Source organism: Herpailurus yagouaroundi, unplaced genomic scaffold (genome assembly GCF_014898765.1).
Source record: "Herpailurus yagouaroundi ecotype Mexico unplaced genomic scaffold, PumYag 210, whole genome shotgun sequence".
Lineage (NCBI taxonomy): Eukaryota > Metazoa > Chordata > Mammalia > Carnivora > Felidae > Herpailurus > Herpailurus yagouaroundi.
This window is the reverse complement of record NW_024412441.1, coordinates 19,481,781-19,497,536: the sequence shown is the minus strand read 5'-3', so window position 1 is coordinate 19,497,536 and position 15,756 is coordinate 19,481,781. Positions and strand designations below refer to the sequence as shown.

Below are 15,756 nucleotides of genomic sequence, written 5' to 3'. Positions count from 1 at the left end.
ATATAATAAGTGCTGTTGCATGCCTGATTAAAACTGCTAGTTGTTTTAAATAGGTTATTAACTTCAGTTCCAAAACACTTGAAAGGTTTTACAGTCTTAAAATTGTATGCATTTTTAAGTACACTAAAAACACAAAACAAATATTCAAATATACTACTTACTAGAAATGTTTTGTACCTTTTGTTGTTAGGTTATGTACTTTTTACATAGACCTTGGAATATAACTTCTTTTAAATAGTTGAAAATATTAATAGTTCTAATGTGTGTGAATCAGGATTTTCTCACTACTATGCTGGAATGCAAAATAGTAAGTATATGTAAGTGTATGTGAGTATACTATGCTGGAATGCACAAAGTAGTAAGTATAAGTAAGTATATAGATTGAACTTTAAAAATAAAGTCTTATATTACTCTTATTTGTTTGGTATTTGGGTTTTGTTTTTTTTGTTTTTTTGTAAGGGTTTGTTTGAAATAGGGTTTTGCTCTTTAAAAAATTGGGGGGCACCTGGGTGTTTTCAGTTAAGCATCTGACTCTTGGTTTCAGTTCAGGTCATGATCTCACAATTTGTGAGATCAAGGCCCTCATGGGGCTCTGCGCTGTCACATGGATTCTCTCTTCCTCCCTCCTTTGCTTTCTTTCTTGTTTGCTGGAGATAATGGTTAGTACATACAGTTATACAATAGCTTTGTAAGGAATCAAATGTCAACTAGTCTAGCCTCTCATTTTGTAATGAGGACACTGAAACTAAATGGGATGAGTCAGTTGCCCAATATGTCATGACTTTTAAGTGTCACACTGCAGCTGGAAACCAGGCCTTTCTATCCAGTGTAGCAGCATGTTAAGGCTGACTAACTATGAGTTTTTGGAGACAGAAACCTGGACTTGAATTGTAGCTATTCCATTAGCTGTGTGTGACTTTGGAAAGTTACCTTAATCTCTCTTATCTTTTTTTTTTTTTTAATTTTTTAATGTTTATATATTTTTAAGAGAGAGAGAGCACATGAGCTCTCTATGAGGGGCAGAGTGAGGGAGACACAGAATCTGAAGCAGGCTCCAGGCTCTGAGCTGTCAGCACAGAGCCAGACAGGGGGCTCAAACTCACCAACTGTGAGAACCTGACCTGAGCCAAAGTCGGACGCTGAACCCAGTGAGCCACCCAGGTGCCCCTCTCTTATCTTTTGTTTTTCTATAAATCTGCCTAAAGTTGATGCTATTTATAAGAAACTTCAGGTGCATTGATGAACAATAATTTGCTTGCTGAAAAATTCAGTATATCTTCAGGGAAATAATTTGTTTGGCATATGTACCTTTATAAAAAAATTTTGGGGTTCCTGTGTGAATCAGTCAGTAGTGCGTACATCTTTTGATGTGGGCTCAGATTATGATCTCATGGTTCATGGGATCGAGCCCCACATAGGATCTGTGCTGACAACATGGAACTTGTTTACAATTCCTTCTTTCTCTCTCTCTCTCTGCCCCTTTCCTGCTTGCACATGCACTCAAATAAATACGTAATTAATTAAATCATTTGTTAGAACCAGTGCTTTTTTTTTCCCCCCTTCCTTTGGTAGTCATTTTTGGGAGCTGCTGAGCCTCAGAGACATGCTCTTTTATTTAATGGATCTTCACCCAAGATATCATTGGTAATCTGTGGTGATGATGTTTGTTAGTGATTAAGTTATTTTTAAATACTCTAATGTATTTAAAAATAAAATGTTCAATGAAGATGCATAGGGAGGGTTGAGGGATAGTTTTATTTATTGTTTAAATTGGTCCCGTTGAGGGGCGCCTGGGTGGCGCAGTCGGTTGAGCGTCCGACTTCAGCCAGGTCACGATCTCGCGGTCCGTGAGTTCGAGCCCCGCGTCAGGCTCTGGGCTGATGGCTCAGAGCCTGGAGCCTGTTTCCGATTCTGTGTCTCCCTCTCTCTCTGCCCCTCCCCTGTTCATGCTCTGTCTCTCTCTGTCCCAAAAATAAATGTTGAAAAAAAAAAATTTAAATTGGTCCCGTTGGTTTAACTTGATTAAGTTTATTTAGACCAATGTGGAAAATGAAATGGTTATTAGATCTCTAAAAGGTCTTTTAGTTCTGAAATTCTCAAGAGGGTAACATCAGTTGTAAAGATTTGGGGGATAAAATTTCTCTGAATATACTTTGGTTTGGTTTGATTTTTCATTTTCTTTTCTTATTCTGGCCAGTACGTCAAGGTCTTTCTTGAAGGAAAAGGTACTGGAGGGTGGGCAACAAGAGAAGGATTTATAGGTGGGATTACAAATTGAAAAAAATTAGTGATTTATAGGTAGAGAGTGGCCTCAGCCATAAGAGTTTTTTTCCTTTCTGCTTTTGGGATAGAGATGGGAACAGTAATAATACTTGTAATAGCTGACACATAATTCTTACTGTGTGCATGGCATTTTTCTTAGCAGTTTATAATTTTTAGCTCTTAATTCCACAACAGCCTTCTGTGGCACTATTATTCCCAGTTTACATCTGAGAAAAGTGAGGCCTTGGGAAGTTAAGTAACTTGCTTGAGGTTCACACAGCTTAGCAGGTGATGGAGCTAGGATTTGAACACGTTCAGTCTTGCTTTGGACCTTGTGCTATTATGACCTAATTTGTTGAATTACTGAATAAATATTTTGAGAATTGAAGTGATAATACTGCTTACACTCCATTTTTGCTATTGAGGTAAAAACTCCAGGCAGGAGTCTTTGATGCTTGGGAGATGCCAATTTATTCAGTAAATGTGTAAAAAAATAATACCTGATACCTGCTTTGTGCCAGACATGTGAAAGTGAATAAAACAGACAAGGTTCCTGCCCTCAAGGAGCTTGTGCTCCACGGGGAAATCAGGTAAACAAATAGGGTAATTTCAGATTGTTATTAGTAGTCTGAAGAAAACTAACTGGTGTAGTAGATTGCAGGAATGGGGTTACACAAAACATAAGTGTCCTAGAGATTTCATGGGGTTGGATACTATCTCCCAAACATTTTTCTCTAATTAGCCCACATCTGAATTTAAAGAGAGTGTCAAGCACAAAAATGAATTTATTGTGCAAATCTTCAGAGCTGTTTATATTCTTTTGAACTTTTAATGTAGGAGTATGTTCTGCTGAAGAAACAAAGCCAGAGAGAAATACGGAAAGCAATGAAAATGAGGGCAGCCACCATGCATGCCATGCTCTTTGGACTGGTGGAACGGTCCCTGGCTGCTTTCCTTAGTGCATTATTGTCAATTCTGTTTGTTTAAAATATTAGGGCTACTGAGTGTCAGTATATGTGTGTCTTCTATGATTTTTTTGTAGGGTCTAGGGCAGGATCCTCAAGTCATACATTACTTGAAAGGAGTTCTGCTGTCATTATAGTTTACAATAACAGTTTTTATACCTAGTGCTTTCTATGTGCCAGACTTACTTATTTGTAAAGAGGAGAAAGCTTAAAGGAGTTAAGTCCTTGTCCAAAGTCATGCAGCTAAAGAATATTAAAGCCAAGATTAAACCCAGGTCATTCTGACACCAGAGTTCATGGGATCTTAACTTTTAACTAGATTGGTTTTAATGGTCCACTTCACACTGAAAGATATGCAAGAGTTTGCAAAATTGGACTTCAGGGAACCTCCTCAACTTTATCCAGTAGGTCCATGTTTTCCAGTTTCAAAATTCTGCAGTGGTTTGATTTCAGAGAGCAAGTAGTAGAGGGGGCATACTTCACAAGTATCTGTTTACAGAAGTAATGTGTTCTGTCAGCCTGTTTTCTGTTTAAATCATTTAATACAGTTAGAATTGGTTTAGATTAACCAAGTTAATTTACAAGATTAACTTGTAAGTACTTTTTTGCATTACCTTGCTTTTTATTGGGTTTGGTATTTGTCCATATGGTTACGTCGTACCTAGCCTTTAATTTGGTACTTTTTATTATTATTTTATATCAACCAAATTCTTTAATCTTAGGGAAATAAAGTAAGTAAACTGCAGATTTCTGACTGTTTAATTTTCACTGTTTCACATTAAGTTTTTGTGATGCTCTATTTTTTGTGATCCTTAAGCCCTATAAACCTTCCATTATGAATTTTGAATTAATTTTATTTAAAAGTTGTTTCATTTCTCTTTTTAGTGCACTGTTAAATTTGGGTAGCCCCTAGCCACATTTGTTAATAAGAACTTGAAATGTGGCTAGTCTAAATTGACATATGTTTTAAATGTAAATATGTGCTAGACACTTAGTCTAAAAAAAATATGAAATTATATTTTTTATGTTGATTACGTGTTGAAACGATAAAATTTTCTAGTAAGCCTCTTAAAGAGGCTTACTTACTAGTAAGTAAGCTTACTTTCTAGTAAGCCTCTTAAAGAGGACTTTTTACTAAAAGTAAAATTAATTTTAGTAATATTTTTAACCTAATAGATCCAAAATATTAAGTTATGTATGTGACTTGCATTTGTGGTTCACATTATATTTCTGTGGGACAGTAGTAGTATGTGCAATCATTAGCATCATAGGAATTCTACACTATAAGAATTTACCAAGACTAGACAAAACCTGTCATATCTAAATGTCCTTTGTTAGTGTTTTTCTTCTTCTAAAGACTAAAACTCCCCTAATTACATAGTTATCATAATAAAAGTGTTTATTTAAATACTTTGACCTGTATTGTATTTATTTAAATACTTTGATCTGTATCATATGAATTTAAGAAAATCTGTTGCTTGAATAACAAGTAGATACATAAGCCTCCAGTGACATTTCCCCACTCTTCACACCCCCTCCCCCATACAGCTGTTTTGAGGAAGGTATGATTAGAGCTTTCATTAGGATAATAGGTGGAAGAAACAAGCTATTGAAAATAATTAGTTTAATGTGATGCTAGTAATACTGGTCATAACATAACTTTAGTGAGTTTGACTTTTTATGGGAAAGCATAGGTCACCCTGATTCTTGTTTAAGGTATTTTTCTATAGTTTAAGAAACATTAATTTGAAACAAAATGGAAAAAAATGAAGTTTCTTTGTATTTGTTTTTTTTTTTGTATTGGTTATTTTTTGGTTTTGGTAAAAGTTCATATTAAGAAACTGAATAATATTATTTTAACTTTTTTTATATTAAATAAAAAAAGGTTATTGGGGCTCCTGGTGGCTCAGTTGGTTGAGCATCTGACTCTTGATTTTAGTTTATCGTTCATGGGATCAAGCCCACCTCAGGTTCTGCTGATGTGCCCAGCCTGCTTGGACTTCTTTCTCTCTCCTTCTCTCTGCCCTTCCCCTGCTCGCTCGCGCGCTCTCTCTCTCTCTCTCTCTCTCTCTCTCTCTCTCAAAAAATAAATAAAAAAACTTTAAATAAATAAAAGTTATTAAGCTTCATAGGGGTAAAGTCTTTTAATAGCCCTATAGTAAGTCTGCTCATAGTAAGTATGAGTAATTTACCAACTATTGTACTATTCTGAAGGAGGTAGGTGTAAGATTAATTGGAGTCTCTGTAAACTGATCTATAAATGATTTTATACTTGTTAATTTTTTAAAACCTAAGATAACCAATATCAAGGTCATGTAGCAAAATGTGATCAAAAGTTTTAAAATATCTGCTCTGTTATTAGTGTAGATTCATTACTTGAGGTCCCTATCTGCTCTGGGCACATCTTAGCAATAAGTGCTTTTTTATTGGTGGACTGTCTCCAATAGCCAGGGAAGAGGATGTGCTAAAGCCAAATAGCCTTATCACTTTGTGACTTACCTCCCAATTTTGTTTACTGACAACACAGCCCAGGAGAAATCAGTGATATGTTCCTCAAATTGGGCTTTTTAAGGGATTATTCAGCTAGGGCTGTACTTATATAAAAAACTCTTTAACATATTTTAATACTAATTTTACAGATCCTTCTGCTGAGGAATTGCGAAAGCTAATGATGTTGCATGGAGGTCAATACCATGTGTATTATTCCAGATCCAAAACAACACACATTATTGCCACAAATCTTCCAAATGCCAAAATTAAAGAATTAAAGGGAGAAAAAGTAATTCGGCCAGAATGGATTGTGGAAAGGTAAGTTTAATTTTTAATTAATAAGTTTTTAAAATTGGAATACTTTATATTATAAACACACATTGCCTCTTAAGAGTGAAAAATAATGTCTTAACACCTGTGTACTCTTTAACCTCACATTGATAATTTAGGTAGCCTAGTATGTTAGTGTTCTTGCAACAACCTTAGCTATGAGGAATTAGGGGAGATGACTCAGGTAAGCAGCAGGAAGCAGTGATGGGAAGGGATTGGCTAAGCATGGTATTCATTCAGCAAATGCTTGTGCATCTCTCATGGGCTAGATGGTGCTCTGTGTATTTGGGAATTATCGATGAAGCAAACAAAGATCCCATCCCTACCTCTTGGAGCTTATGTGTTCTATTGAAGAAAACATAATAAACAGTATGCTTGGTATATGAGTAAATTCTATCCTGTGTTAAAAGTACATGCTAAGAGGTAAGAAGAAGACCAGGGTATTGTGGACTTGGAGTACTCAGGACAAAGAGGAAGAGCAGTTTGAGGTATTAATATCTTTTAGTTGTTACATTATGGTTCTTCTGTTGTTGATTTGGAATTGATGTTCTAAATCAGTGGCCATTCGTATTAATTTCCTAAGTTTAAATATGTCATCTGAACCTTGGCAATGAGCCATAACTTAAGTGAATTTATATTTTGAAATGGTATATATATATATATATATGTATGAGTAATTGTTAGATGAATGGAAATTAAAAGTGAAAATATTAAAATCCTCATTTGTAAAAGGCGGCTAATATTGATATGATTATGTGAGAACTAGAAATAATTTGTGCAATTATCTAGCATAATGCCTGGCACATTGTTAGAGGCAAAATATAGAAGTTCCTTTGTTGTTTTATTTTTATTCTGTAAACATCAGCAATTGTTAAAAAATAAATTCCAAAATGTCAAAAGTATATATCTATTTATTTGCTTATTCACTCATTTTTAAATTTTATTTATTTTGAGAGAGAGAGAGCATGCACTTGAGCAGGGGAGGGGCAGAGAGAGGGGAGAGAGAGAATCCGAAGCAGGCTGTTTGCTGTCAGCATGAAGCCTGATGCGGGGCTCGATCCCACTAACCGTGAGATCATGACCAGAGCTGAGCCAAGAATCAGACGCTTAACCAACTGAGCCACCCAAGTGCCCCAAAAGTGCATTTTTAGAAAGTGCATTTGGTTTCCAGAAAACCATATGTATCTTAGAGATTAAAATTTTTTTAAACCTTGGGGGATTAGGTTGACAGCCTATCCTTGGAATATGTCACCAGTGCCTTTTGCTGTTTTCTCATGACCTGACCCTTCATTACATCAGATCAAAGAACGTGGCTTTTAGCTATGTGTCTCCTTAAAAAAGGAGCTGTGTGGTTTTCAGTATAAGAAGTTTGTATCACCACCTCATGCCAGTCAGAGTGGCTAAAATGAACAAATCAGGAGACTATAGATGCTGGCGAGGATGTGGAGAAACGGGAACTCTCTTGCACTGCTGGTGGGAATGCAAACTGGTGCAGCCATTCTGGAAAACAGTGTGGAGGTTCCTCAAAAAATTAAAAATAGAACCCTATGACCCAGCAATAGCACTGCTAGGAATTTATCCAAGGAATACAGGAGTGTTGATGCATTGGGGCACATGTACCCCAATGTTTATAGCAGCACTTTCAACAATAGCCAAATTATGGAAAGAGCCTAAGTGTCCATCAACTGACAAATGGATAAAGAAGATGTGGTTTATATATACATTGGAATACTACTTGGCAATGAGAAAGAATGAAATATGGCCTTTTGTAGCAACATGGATGGAACTGGAGAGTGTTATGCTAAGTGAAATAAGTCAGGCAGAGAAAGACAGATACCATATGTTTTCACTCATATGTGGATCCTGAGAAACTTAACAGAAAACCATGGGGGAGGGGATGGGGGAACATAAAAAGTTACAGAGAGGGAAGGGGGCAAACCATAAGAGACTCTTAAATACTGAGAGCAAACTGAGGGTTGATGGGGTTGGTGGAGAGGGGAAAGTGGGTGATGGGCATTGAGGAGGGCACCTGTTGGGATGAGCACTGGGTGTTGTATGGAAACCAATTTGACAATAAATTATATTTAATATGAAAAAAGTTTGTATCATTCCACAGTTGTACTGTGTGTTGTCATGTGCAGACAATCCTATCATCGTGCTAGGGCTAGAATTTTGATCTGAGGATATTAGTTTGACTTTGGAGGGAATGGTGGAGATCCATAGATAGTAGGAAAGTGGGTTGAAAAGGGCACTTGCTGAGTGGAACTTGATTTGCTTAGAAAATGGGAGTTTACATTAGAGCTTTTTTTTCAAATACTTACTCTTCCTTCTTGCCCTGAATATAACTAGAGAGAATACAATCAAAAAAGCAACTTAAGGCAGTTACAAGTTTTAAAGTTCACCTGAGTGGATTTTATTTTGGTTTGAAGTCAGGCTTAATCATCTGTTTTTTAATAACTGAAGTTACTTTGGACATCCTTATCATATGGCCTGTTTGCTTCATTTTATATATGAGAAGGCAGAGCTAATAAGATATATCCAAGAACAGCAGGATTCCGAATTCAGATCTTTCTGACTCCTAATTGGGTCTGCTCTTTGCCGTTTAATTAAGTTTGATGTAGATGAGTTGGCCCTGTGGAAATGGATCAGTCTGGGCATATGTCTTAATATATAAAATAAATGCCCAGTGTCTGCATGTACTAGCATGGAATCCTTTTGCGCAATTACAGTACTCTTTCTTTCATACTCTAATCCCAGTCTTGTTCATCTCTTCTCAGTAGTGTTTTTATGAGATTTTATTGTACTTAAAATTTTAAACATTATTTTAGTTATTTAACGGATGATAAATGATACTCTTTTCTATAATATTGCTGTTTTTAGTTTGAGCAGTTTAAACAGCAACTACCACTTCTAAGTGTTTGAGGTGATTGCTTTGCTTTGATTAGAATTCCCTGGTGTCTGTGTATGTGCCATTAAACCTGAGTTAATGTGGGCATGAATATAAGGCCACGATTTCTAAGAGGCAAGGGAGTCCTTTAATGGAGAAGTTTTAGGTATGAGATTATTTTACTGAAACCTTTGCCTTGCAAATCTTATACTTTTATATAGTATAAATTAGGGATTTTCAAATTTTTGTCCTCATCCTTTTCTTCAGACAATGTAATGTGGATATCTGAAGGGTAAGATAGTTAATGAGAAGCTGCTGTGATTCACCCCACTGCCTCCTCAAGCCTGACAAGTGCTGTGGAGCACAGTTTAAAAATGCTGTCCTTAGTTACTAAGGCTGATTTTGTTTTTGTTCTTCATTTTGTGTTGAGTCTCTTGTAGCAGGGGACCCTGCCTCCTATGGTTAGGTTCCCAGGTGGGTCTGCTGGCAGTGAGAGGTGGTGATTGTTGCAGTTTATGCCAGCTCATTGGGGTCTCCTGCTGGGGGTAACTGGCTCCCAGACAAACTCTGCCCTTTCTTTTTAAGCTCCCAAACTATAATATGTTAGCACATCTGCCACGTAACGATACTCTGAAGAGCCCATACTTCACATGGGCTAAAATGTTTCTAATTACATTAACTGTATAGATTAGAGTGCTTATTCAGTTCACTTACATAAAAGTTGACAGCAGTTTCACCTCATGATTTCTTTCGTTTCTCTTGTGTTTTTGTATCTTGCCTCAATTTATTCTTTATAGAAAATGTATATGACTAATTTCTGGTATAGATTTGGCTTTTTTTTTTTTTAAATGGTGTCATTTACATTTTTTCTCACAGTATTACACAGTTCTTGTAAAATTATTTTTACTTGACTAACAAACCAACAGACACATTTCAGACGATTCCCCAATGACTTGTAGGTAGTATTTTATCAGAAAATACATTCTTGGTTTCCAAGAGCTCAAAAACAAATAGCTTATTTTCAGTATCTGTAATAAAAAACCAATCTGTACCCTGTAGGAGAGAGGGCAAGAAGTTGTATACGTATTTTTGTACCTTTTATTCCCCTTCCTGAGCTCATGGTGTGGAAATTGGGAATTCTCATCCATTTTAGTTATTCTGGAAAAGCTTGCTAGAGGAGATTTGAGAAAATCTTGATGATTCTATATGAATTGTTTGAAGGGGAGTTGTGGTAAAAATATTAAAGTCATGAGGATTAAAGTATTGACTAGTCGAACTCGTGCTTGCAGTTTTGTCATCTTACTCTATTTCTTTTTCCCCTCATGTAATGTTGTTGGCCATTGACTTTTAAAGGAATATCTTACTCTTAAGTGTTTAAGTAAGATTATGTTGCATTAGGGCCACTAAAACAGAGGGAGAAGAAGTAAACTAGGAGAATAGGTGGCTCATTGTTGGTGAAAAACTCCGTTGTTAACATTTATTTTTCATGAAACTTCTTTTCCTCAAGTATTAAACTCTTAAGTTGGTTTTACTTTTTTTGTTTCAGCATCAAAGCTGGACGACTCCTGTCCTACATTCCCTATCAGCTGTACAGCAAGCAGTCCAACATGCAGAAGGGTCTCAACTTTAATCCTGTGTGCAAACCTGAGGATCCTGTGCCAGGTCCAAGCAGTGTATCCAAACAGCTGAACAACAGGGTGTAAGTTTCTCTAGATTGGGGAATGCTGCAAAGCTGGGTTTTAGCAGTGGGTGTGGGTACTGCTCCTGCTTTGCTGAAATAGAAACAAATACAAAACATGGCCATTTATCTATATTAAACATGTTAAAATATGTTTAAAGGTATCTTACCTAAAAATTATTTTGCGGGTGTCTACGTGGCTCAGTTAAGCATCCACTTTGGCTCAGGTCATGATCTCATGGTTTGTGAGTTTAAGCCCCACATTGGGCTCTGTGCTGACACTGTGGAGCCTGCTTGAGATTCTCTCTCTCTCCCCCTTTCTCTCTACTCCTCCCCCACTTTTACACGTGCCCTCCCAAAAAATAAACTTAAAAATTAAATTTATTTTTATCATGAAAGTTTCTTAAATAAAATGTAAATAAGGAAGCTTTCCCAATCAGTGTAGGTTCCCCTGTTATACTAATGGATCTTAAATTACTGGAAGTAAAATTTTCCATGGATTTGCCCAAAATTACTTCCACATAAGTAATTTGCTGTGGAATGTTGCTTTCTCAAAAACCAAGCTAATTGCACCAGTATGCTTTTGTTGTGTGCTATATACATAATAAATGTGTTAACATTTCTAGGTTATTTTTGAAAATTTCCAAATTCATAGCAGTTTTACATATGTAAATATATTTACATTGGTAAAAATTTAGTTGGTGACCCTCAGTGTTACAGCTAGAGGTAACTCTAGACTTTATTCCATGTGGCAGATTTAAAAAAATATATTGATTAAGCTTTAATTGCAGTTATCTTGGGTAAATTGGTTTCATGATTAATTGGTGTGTTGCCTTAACTTGTATATCAGGTGGTTTATTATCGCTAGTGTTCTCCTTATTTATTAAATTGCTTGCTTTGGGAGTTGGATATATATATATATTTAAAGACCAGAAGTCCAATTAAGCTGGGAGGATCTGATATCACTACCTTCAGTAGTTTTTGTTGTTGTCATTTGTATTTTATCTTGTATTCACTTATAAGCATATTCATGTTTTTCACATTACCTAACCCTTTCAATTTTTTTTAGCACCATCAAGGTGCACAACAAATAATATCAGAAAATCTTTCCAAATGTGCAACTTCGTATTTTTCTCTTACAGTAATAAAAATAGGAACTAGGTGGTTGTTATTTTTAATTCTCCCTTGTGTCAGTTTTAGCAGGAATTTACCTATTAGATTGTACTTTTTAATAACATGTACACTTTTGCCTAATTAATGTAGGTCTCCCAATGATGTATTTCCATTACAGCTACTTTATGAATATCCATTTGTGTAGGCTGAAAAACTATAGTACAGAAAGAATGTATATTAGGAATGTGTTTCTTGTCAGTGTTTGTAATTCTGTTGCATATGTTGCTAGTATACATGAGAAGAATCTTATTGTCACACAGAAAACTAGATGTCAGGCTTTTCTGACTTAACTCACTTTTGTTGCTTTCCATAATATTTATTCTTTAGTATATTCAGTACGTTTTATAAATTTCTTTGAAGTTCTTTTATGTGACTTCTTGTTCCCTTGCTTTCTCTTTATCTCAAGGGCCAGACATGTAGCAAATGAGGTTTTCTTTCCTTCCTCTTTTATTTTAATTGCTCCCTGATCTTCTATTTTCCCTTTTCACTGGCATGATCATCTGTGAAGATTGGACCTAATCAGAATTGCCTGTCATATTCCATGAGATGGTTCAGCCAGAGCCAACCCAGAAATGGGTGGTAATGTTTTGCATCTGTCTCATGTGTGACTTTTCTGTTTATTCATACTGTTACTGCTAATCTCTTGTGTTGGTATTAGGATGAGAGACTTTAGATTAAACTTGGTAATACTGTGGCAGCCTCACCAATGCCTGGGTATCATGTATCAGGCAACCTTCTCTGGAGCCTGAACTGTAATTGGGTTAATGGTGTGGGTGTTTCTAAGAATGAATTGCTGTTCTGTAATTCAGGTTTTTGTTTTTGTTACTTAGATCATTTTTGTGAATGCAAATGAAATTTGTCTTTATTATAGAGTATTAACAAGCAAATATCTAGAGGAGTCAGAATGTGAATTTAGCAAAACATTTGTCATAGGTCCTACATTTATAAACTTGTCCTCCAGAAACTTGGTCAGATTGCCTTGGACCACCCTGGTGTCTGAATATGCTTTTTTAAGAAATGAAATGCCATTTCCTTTGTTAATAAGCAGATGTCCTCATTTTACTAGGTATACATTTTACTGAATTACCCATACACATTAACCTAGTTCTTTTTACCTATTCATGACAGTGGGCCTATTAAGGGATTAGTAAATACAGTCTGTCAGTCTTCCTGAGTGAAACTAACTGGCCCTAGGATTGTAGCAGTATCATATTTAATGTGTTGAACAATGCCTTACATAAAACTAAAACTAGGAATATTAATTCAGATAAAGTTTCTTATCCATTTTTATGGGAGTTATTTATGTTAACTCCCATAATTTATTGACTCCCTAGTAAATGCCAGATACTGTGCTACTGTGGGTATTTAGGGGTTACAGGTTCCATTTAAATTTTAGTGGGAAGGGGCGCCTGGGTGGCGCAGTCGGTTAAGCATCCGACTTCAGCCAGGTCACGATCTCGCGGTCCGTGAGTTCGAGCCCCGCGTCGGGCTCTGGGCTGATGGCTCGGAGCCTGGAGCCTGTTTCCGATTCTGTGTCTCCCTCTCTCTCTGCCCCTCGCCCGTTCATGCTCTGTCTCTCTCTGTCCCAAAAATAAATAAACGTTGAAAAAAAAAAAATAAAAAAATAATAAAAAATAAAAAAAAATAAATTTTAGTGGGAAGAATAATTGAAAATAGTTTTTATTTTTCTTCAACCTGAGATTCTTTTGTGTTTCTTCTTTGGGAGTATTTGAAGTTTGAAAAAAAAAGAACAAAACTTACAAGACTTTATGTTCTAGGATTTTCGTAGTTACCTTGCTACTTTGGTTTAGCTAAGAATTATCTTATTTGGAAGAGAAAGAATATAAAATTTATGGCTTAATTTTTCAATTTTTAGGGGGAGAAATATTGAAGGTGTGCATCACTTAAGACCATGTTTACATTAAAAATTGTTTTAGCCTGAAAGTCACATATCAATTTAAATCTTTTTTTCTGTCTGTAGAAATCACATAATTAAGAAGATTGAGACAGAAAATGAAGTCAAAGTCAATGGAATGAACAGTTGGAATGAAGAAGATGCCAATAATGATTTTAGTTTTGCGGAGCTGGAGCACATCCTTCCAGGAAGGAAACAAAACGGAATTCCGCATCACAGAGACAGCACTGCCATTTTTAATGGACATACTCCTAGCTCTAATGGTGCCTTACAGATGCAGGATTGCTTGGTGCCCATGGGCAACAGTGTTGCCAGCAGGCTTTCTCCAGACTTTGCCCAGGAGGAGGAGCAGGCTGAGAAGAGCAGCACTGACTTCAGAGACTGCATTTTGCATCAGTTGCAACAGAGCACTAGAAACACAGATGCTGTGCGGAATCCACACAGAACTCATTCCTTCTCCTTATCATCTTTGCACAGTAACACTAAGATAAATGGTGCTCACCACTCCGCTGTTCAGGGGCCTTCAAGCACAAAAAGCACTTCAGTACCTGCTCTTAGCAAGGCAGCACCTTCAGTGCCATCCAAACCTTCAGATTGCAATTTTATTTCAGACTTCTACTCCCACTCAAGACTGCATCACATATCAATGTGGAAGTGTGAATTGACTGAGTTTGTCAATACCCTACAAAGACAAAGTAGTGGTATCTTTCCAGGAAGGGAAAAGTTAAAAAAAATGAAAACAGGCAGGTCTGCACTTGTTGTAACTGACACAGGTAGATACTTACTAACATTGTTTTCTTAAGAAACAATAGTACTTGACCATTTTGTTCTTCTTAAGGTGTCACTGGTATTCTGATCAGTACTAAGCTCTCATAAAAGTCTTTAGGAATATCGGGGCATGTAAGTTAACAGTAAGTATAGCAGATTATAGAAAGCTTTCTTCCTTATTAAAATATTTTTTACAAATTTAGATTTAAATGTTGGCTAGCTGAATATTTTCAGGTAACTTAAACAGTAACAAGGTTGGGATTCTGAGCATTCATTCCTCATGTAGACCTTGTCAGTTGTTGAAATTTTGAACTGTGTAAAATATAACATGTAATTCTATCCAGTGCTCAAATTCTTGTAAGAATAAATTGGTTTGGTAAGAGTAACTTAATTCTAGAAGCTGGCATCTGAATGACTTTTAAATTATTAAAGAACTGACTTAATAGCTACTGTAATTACAGTGGTAAACTTGTAGTGAGATTAAGTATTTTCACACAATAGTAGATGGGTTAATTGTATTTTGTTGTTTTTTTTTTAATTTATTTTTATTTTTTTTTTTAATTTTTTTTTCAACGTTTTATTTATTTTTGGGACAGAGAGAGACAGAGCATGAACGGGGGAGGGGCAGAGAGAGAGGGAGACACAGAATCGGAAACAGGCTCCAGGCTCTGAGCCATCAGCCCAGAGCCTGACGCGGGGCTCGAACTCACGGACCGCGAGATCGTGACCTGGCCGAAGTCGGACGCTTAACCGACTGCGCCACCCAGGCGCCCCTAAGTATTTTGTTTTTTAATACTTTTCTTGTCTTCAAAAGCAAACAAAACCAACAATTACAGACTGTATTTCTATGCAGTCATTACTAATTAGTTTCTGGTTTGAGGTTTTAGATAACTGTTTATAGAATATATGGTTTTGTTTTGTTTTTTAGAGAGATATCTCAGATTATCTCATATTACCTTTTAACTTATAGCTATGGAAACTGAGGTACAGAGAGAAGCTCATGGTTCTGCCCTAGACAGTGATAGAGCTTCTCCCTGTGGGTTTTTTTCTATTATGTTTTGTTGTGTTTGATGTAGTCCTAAATACTTTGTGTTACTTATGAGATATTTCAGAATAATGTTACAGGTATTAGATTATCCATTCATCATCCCTTGGCCTCATATGGTAAAGGTCATTTAATTTTGAAAGCTGCAAAGAATTATTATGAATTAGTTTCATGAATGGAATAAAATGATAAATTTTTATATTGTATGAAAGCATTCAGTAGGTGTTTGGTATATGCATTCTG

General features: G+C 36.1%; 1 protein-coding gene across 7 annotated transcripts in view; it reads left to right on the top strand.

Moving 5' to 3' along the window:
• REV1 (REV1 DNA directed polymerase) overlaps positions 1–15,756 on the top strand; it is a 91,661-nt gene that overhangs the window by 40,495 nt on the left and 35,410 nt on the right. For 5 of the 7 annotated variants that reach the window (XM_040454018.1, XM_040454017.1, XM_040454020.1 and 2 more), the window contains 3 exons: positions 5,867–6,035; positions 10,481–10,633; positions 13,767–14,473. In XM_040454018.1, the coding sequence (XP_040309952.1) occupies positions 5,867–6,035; positions 10,481–10,633; positions 13,767–14,473 (1,029 nt within the window). Of the gene's footprint in view, positions 1–1,577; positions 1,645–2,002; positions 2,853–5,866; positions 6,036–10,480; positions 10,634–13,766; positions 14,474–15,756 lie in introns of those variants that run through there. The other 2 variants (XM_040454023.1, XM_040454022.1) reach the window with 2 other exon arrangements.